This window comes from Aptenodytes forsteri, unplaced genomic scaffold (genome assembly GCF_000699145.1).
Source record: "Aptenodytes forsteri isolate BGI_AS27 unplaced genomic scaffold, ASM69914v1 Scaffold81, whole genome shotgun sequence".
In the NCBI taxonomy this organism is placed as follows: domain Eukaryota; kingdom Metazoa; phylum Chordata; class Aves; order Sphenisciformes; family Spheniscidae; genus Aptenodytes; species Aptenodytes forsteri.
In genome coordinates this window covers 3,060,979-3,067,639 of record NW_008795259.1, presented here as the reverse complement: position 1 = coordinate 3,067,639, position 6,661 = coordinate 3,060,979, and the positions used below count along the sequence as shown (strand labels likewise).

At 46.2% G+C, this 6,661-nt stretch overlaps 1 protein-coding gene across 1 annotated transcript in view; it reads right to left on the bottom strand.

Annotated features, from left to right (window-relative positions):
- SLC22A23 (solute carrier family 22 member 23) overlaps positions 1 to 6,661 on the bottom strand; it is a 121,229-nt gene that overhangs the window by 110,491 nt on the left and 4,077 nt on the right. The window contains exon 2 of the mRNA XM_009279232.2: positions 6,308 to 6,659. Coding sequence (XP_009277507.1) covers positions 6,308 to 6,659 — 352 coding nt within the window. The remainder of the gene's footprint in view (positions 1 to 6,307; positions 6,660 to 6,661) is intronic.

The following is a 6,661-nucleotide window of genomic DNA, read 5'->3' as shown; positions in this document are numbered from 1 at the left end:
CCAGGGTACGGTTGGCTTTCTGGGCTGCGAGCACACATTGCTGGCTCATGTCAGTTTTTCATCCACCAGTACCCCCAAGTCCTTCTTGGCAGGGCTGCTCTCAATCCCTTCATCCCCCAGCCTGTACTGATATCGGGGGTTGCCCCGACCCAGGTGCAGGACCTTGCGCTTGGCCTTGTTAAACCTCATGAGGTTCACACAGACCCACTTCTCGAGCTTGTCCAGGTCCCTCTGGATGTCACCCCGTCCCTCTGGCGTGTCGACCGCACCACTCAGCTTGGTGTCATCTGCAAACTTGCTGAGGGTGCACTCGGTCCCACTGTCTATGTCATTGATGAAGATATTAAACAGTACTGGTCCCATAAATAATAAATATACCTGGGTCAGTATATTTAAACTAAATGACTGAGATACAGGATGTATTAGGGAGTGGAAACAAAACCCCAACCATTTCAAACATCACGTCCACCCAGAAAAAAAATGCAGTTGTTTGACATACACATAGAAAATGAGGAATATGAAATATGAATATGAAAGCCTCAATAGCAAGTCTTGGAAAGCTAAGAATGACTTTAAGATACTCTAATACAGAACTACCTTCTTGAAGGATTACTGTTAGTTCTACCAATGCTACAAACTATTCATGGTAGGCTGAAATCAGCTTCCTGTATCCAAGACGCTTTATCTTAAGGGTGATAATAAACACTAACTCTATGTACATTCCCTCTAGCAAAAAAAAAAATCCATACTAGATAGAAAACCTAAGACTACCTGAGTTCTGATGTCAGTATCGGTCTTAACCCAGTCTCTGTTTTCTAGACCAATTGCTTGAAAATTTTTTGGCCCGTACGTAACAGCACCCCCAAATAAATAAAAACAGTATCTAGGCTCACTAAACAAGTATTTGTAGTCTGGCGATATCATCATACTTCGTTATCTCAAAGATCAACATGAGGTAATCTGCTGTTTGCAGGCAGGCAGAGGACAGTTCTGCACCACCCGGAAACAGCAGGTACTGTTCCCGAAACAGCCATCCCCCTCCTTCACTCCAGTCAGCCAGAAACTCGCCCCAGTGTTTTAGGGTGTTGCTCACTGGTGCCCTGATAACCAGGAGACTCCGTCACCACGTTCAGTGTGTACAGACAGCTGCAGCAGGACATACCATCAGCTCCCCTGGCTCCCTCTTTAGCAAGCAGATTTCTCAAGCCTGCGAGTGCTCAGACCGGCAACCGCTAACTCTTTATCAGCTAACTCACAGAGGGAAGGCGGGGAGGGGGGAAGTTTGGGATCTCTCCCATAGCTGAGGAAGCCGTAAAAAAAAAACAACCCAACAACAGTAGTAGAAGTTTGCTCTGGTCTGCCAGTATTTCTGGATACCTCTGACCACAGGGACTTGTTGACCCCTTCAGCGCCCATTAGGAGCAGAGAAAGTAATTTCAAAGCCTCGTCTGAAAGAAATTTAGAATAGTCTTTCTGCCCATTGCAAGTATCTGCCTTGCAGGTCCCTACATCCCCTTCAATCTGTACAAGGGTAGCAAGGGCATGGGTGATATACTAGCTTTCCTCTTGCCGCTTCTGACCCAACTACTGCACTGGGTACAGTAACTCAAGGTTTTCATTGATTTGGGACTAAGAAGCAGCCAGTCAGCCAGGAACCAACACTGACAAGACAAATCCTGGCAGTTGCAGGAAAAAGAGAAGCATCAGCATTTCTGAAGTCTCTTTGCAGAGACCAGCCAACTGGAGGATACGCAGAAACGAGTGAGAGATCTCCCATTTGTGCCTGGAAAGGGTGGCACAGCTCTTATCTTGGAAAGGACCTTGTCAGAGTGATCCCCTTTGAATTAACTAACAACTATACTCTGAAAATCCACTTGAAATGCCCTACCCCAAGAAATATCACCCCACAAGCAGTGCCAAATTTATCATCACTGTTACCACACAGAGATTTGTTTATTGCACCATTTCTGGCTACTCGCAGATACCTGCAATAATCCCATGAGACAACGCCATAGTCTAGGGCACATGACACCGCACAGAGCCATTTCACTTCATTAACCCAGCAGAAAACACAGAAAAAAATAATTAAAAAATGTATTTAAAGTTTCCTACCATGTTAGCAAACTAAATCAGCTGAATATGCGTCCAGAAAAGTGCCAGAACTGCCATAAAAGCAGGGGAAAGAAAGGCTGATAGGGCACAGACACCCTCCCTTGCAGGGGCAAAGAGCATCACATCACAGCCTGAACTCATCCAACTTCACACCAAGACAGCACTGCCCCGGGACCATTTGGCTCTCCTGAATTAAGCTGCCCTTTTTTGGAGGGGACAATTTACTAGAGGCTCAGCCAAATTGGCACAAGAATGACTGAACCAGCGGCAAATAGGTAAAATGATAGCATGTTACTTGGGAAAGAAGATGACTCAACTCAAATCAAGTGGGAAGTTGAGAGCCAAGAGAACAGCACTGCAGCAAAACAAGGCATCTGGAGCAGAAAAGCAGCCACAACAGGAATTCCCTTGTGACTAGACATGAAATATTATTACATAATTGCTCTGGGTGATTAAAACACAGCCTTCAACTAACCACTTCCCTCTACGGCACCCCCAAGAGGTGGAACGATCTGGAACGCCGCGGGTGCGGACAGAGGGTTGCTGTGCCATCAACTGCTGCAATTTAATCAAGCCTCAGTCCTTGCCCATCGTCAGCTTTTAGTGTTCATTATACAAATTAGCATTCAGAACAACAAACAACCCCACCATGTAATGCAATCAAATACAGCGGACAGGTCATCCTAGTAACGGAGGGAAAAACAACCACCATCAATCCTGTAACTGAGAGCTTCCGTGAAAACTTTGCCCCAAGATTACAGCTGGCTTTGCAGATGGTCAGAAGACCCATGCACTAAAGAAGTTGACAAGAGAGTTAGAAAAGTCCCTGCTGAGTACACGCTCCAACTTCCTGCCAGGCTTCAAGGCTAGGTACGTTTAGTTGTCATTATGTTGCTTATTGCGTTAATGCTAATAATTTACCTGAAGCGTCACTTTGCAAATGGGCAAAATGAGACCTCAGGTTTCCCCATGGCAAAAAAGGAGAGTATTTCTCAGCATCCTTCCTTGGGACAGTGGTGAGATACACAGACCATTTAAAAGACAGATTTTTTTTTTTTTTTTTAACTAGCTTTTTGCCTAAAGGCTATAAGGATAGATCTCTCAGAAGTGATACACGTGCACTCTGCTTATAGTGGTGCGATAATGATGATGATGTGATAAAGAATAGATGAAAATCCTCAAAGAAGCATCTAGCAGTGAAAAAGCCTTACAAGTGAATTGTCCTAAAGGAAGATATTTATGTACAAACCAAGCTAAAGTCCAAGATTTATGTACCAAGTCAGGACATTAGCTCAGATGGGTGATTTAATATGGCCACTGGAATCCCTGTGGTTAAATTATGCATCTGACCTTCTCGCTATATGTACTTCAACAGTGTTAAATAATAAGCAGCACGTCCTTTATTACCATTTCTAGTTCTGATGACTGGCAGCACTATAAAAAGCACCGTTCCCAGTGACTCAGTCGAGGGGGTCAGGGTAATGGCAGTGTCTAGCGTGGCAATACCACTCTTCAAGGAAGGTGCAAGGCCACCTCTGGCTCCAGCAAAGACTCAAAGAGAAGCGGGGCTAAGCAAAGCGCAGAGCGGGGCTGAAAACAGCAAGATCTCCACTTCGTCAGTCCCAAGCATGACACAGGCTGGGAGAAAAAGGGCACCGGGGAAGGGAGAGCTGAGAAAGCAGGGACAGAGAGACAGTATCTGATGAAGGGTACCATTAGGAGAGAGGCTACGGAGACAGTGAAACTTAATGTAGTTTAAGGACAGCTATCTACTCCCGAGGAATGGGGGACAGTGACATCTCACGCGCACGTACATCAACAAAATGCAGAGCAGGAAATATGCTTTGCGCTAAATAACCACAATTGTTACGTCGTTTCTGAGGGCAAAGCAGCGATGGAACATCCAGCAGCTATTAGCTTGGACCGCTGAAGAGAAGAACAAGGGGATTTACTGGCCAAACAAAAGTGCATTTTTTATTAATATACTTTTGGCTCTCTTTATGATATTTCAATATAACCCCTGGCTACTACACAGATGAGCGTATATTAGACTAAGATTTAATAAAACTCTATTTAGAAAGATGAGAACATTGCATAATACATTACAGAAATAAATGCATTTTTGAGGGGAGTTAAGGGAGATCTGAACATCCAGTCTTCTGAATTCATCCAGGACAGCTCTTTCTCACAAAGGACAGTGGGATGCACATAAGAGGAGTCAGCAGTTACGACAATCGCTCCCACAGTATCAGAGCTCCTGGGGGTTTATAAGAAAGGAAGACCGAATTAAGCTACGCTAATGCTGTGCCTGGGTTTTTCCTCTCTTTCTTCATTAGGATAAAAACAGACAGCACACCCACCCAGAAAACCCAGAAAAGTAAACCAAGACACCGACGAAGGAGGAATCCTGACCCTGAGAAAACAACCTAATTATAATTACATGGGATTACAAATCAAAGAGAAAAAGCTGCCAAGTTTCTGGACGCGAGCATACAACAAAAATAAAAACTCCACATTGGAAAAACCCATAGTCTGAAAAGATGATTATTATTCTTTCTAACAGAAAACAAGACAGCAGGGACCACAGCTGTTTATTTATCCCTTAAAATTGATCTGCCCTTTACTGCAAGTTCTTCCAAAGAACACTTCTTTTTATTATTTTTAAAGAAGCATGCAAAGATAGCAAACTAACTCTCCCCCAACCTTTTGTGGCCAACTTGATGATGACCTTCAAAAGACTCAAACATTTCAAAAAAATTTCTTTTACAGTTTACACTAAAGAGAAATATTTCAAGATCCTTTTTTTTCATGCTTAAGCGTCAGTGTTAAACCCTAAAACATATGAATAGCTCAGTCTCTGGTTATAAACCAGAAGAAAATCTGCCTCTCTCAAATGTCAAATTTCATTATGCGCTTCTACATCACAAACCATTCAAGTCTACCATGTGCCCGTGTTTTTTTTCATGGAAGGAGCACAGCTAGGTTGCTTGGGGTTTTTTTAATCCATTCTGGGTTCAAGGTTTTGAGGGGTTTGCTTTACCTGCTTTTTCCCTGTTGCACACGCTTTCAAGGGACACAAAGAGAAGCTGAAATGATTTTTAATGATTAAATATAGACGCGTGACCAAAGCACAATCATGCCGGTCATCTGATTATTGCTGCGTTTCTTTCCCCCAACTAGATAAGCACGGTTAATCCAAAACACTGCTCCCGGGCAGGAAGTAATTTTTGCTGATCTTAGGGGGAGTCTTGAGATTAAGGGAACTACTTTCCTGGTGTAACAGTTTCATTTTACATTTCCAAGAGCTCCAGTTGCCTGTTAGTACCAACGAGGCCCATCCAGAGATTGCAGGGCTTTCGCGGGGCCAGCAGCATAAACAAGTGGAAGCTTTCAGGTGAAAAGGCGAGGCCTTTTTTTGCACGCGCTACTCAGCAAATATGAAGTAAAAGCAGCAAGCGCAGCCCTCCTCACTAGAAATTTTCCACCTTAGCCACTACATTAGGAAACACAAAACAGAGCAGCATGCGCTTTCTGCCTCTGGAGTACGACAACTTGTGTGAGACATTTCTTCTTTTATTGCTCTACCAAAACAGTTATCAAAGGGAATAAGTACAAAACAAGAAGAATTCAGCAGAACTTTATCTGGTTTTCCTCCCAAGAGTGACCACCTCATCAGCTTCGCCAAAAATCAACCTGTTTTTTGGCTTGTACATCCGCTTTGGTATACTTGCACAAAGATGAGCACTATCGCAACTGGAGCCTTCTCCACAACTCTCTCCCCTCACTAGCTGGTGACACTTGCCCCCGTTGTCTTTCCCACAGACACCTGCGTCCTGAGACAGCAGGACAGCTGCCGTTGCTGGGATCCCGAAGAGCCGCCGAGGATCCCATTTCAGGACATAACTTTGCAGCTCAGTGCCGCAACCAGCACCCAGGTACAAACTCACAGGACGAACACCCGCCATAACTCCCTGGGAGTGAAAGGATTACAGGGATGTGGGATTTACTCCTGGTGGGAAAGTAACCCACAGGGCGCCTGACCGACCCGGCAGCAGAACACATGGACAGATCTGCATTGTGTCCGGCTGCTCCCCTTGCTTTGGGAAAAGCGGGTGCCGAGCGGGGCCAGGGTAGGGCCGAGGGGGTCCGTGAGGGCTGGACGGGGAGGGGGGCTGAGGGAAGCCGCCTTTCTCACCTTGCTCACGACGTTTTGGACGAGGCCGGCTCTGATGCGGTAGTGCCACTCGTGGCAGTCACACTCGCTGGCGTTGCCCCCCGCGGGGGTGGGCAGCCCGGGCGGGGGGAAGATGCTGCCGTTGCCGCTGCGGTTGGCGTGGCCCGGCGCCAGGGACCCGCTCCAGTTGCCCTGCCCGTCCGCCTCCCGGCACCAGAAGTCGGGCTGGTCCAGAAGGAAGGAGTCCGAGAACTTGCTGAAGCCGATGAAGAGGGCCGGGACCCAGGTGAGCAGCACCAGGGTCCGCTGGTACCTGCCGCCCAGCCCCCCGAGGAAGGGCAGCACCGAGCCGTCGTAGTCGATGAGCAGCGGGCT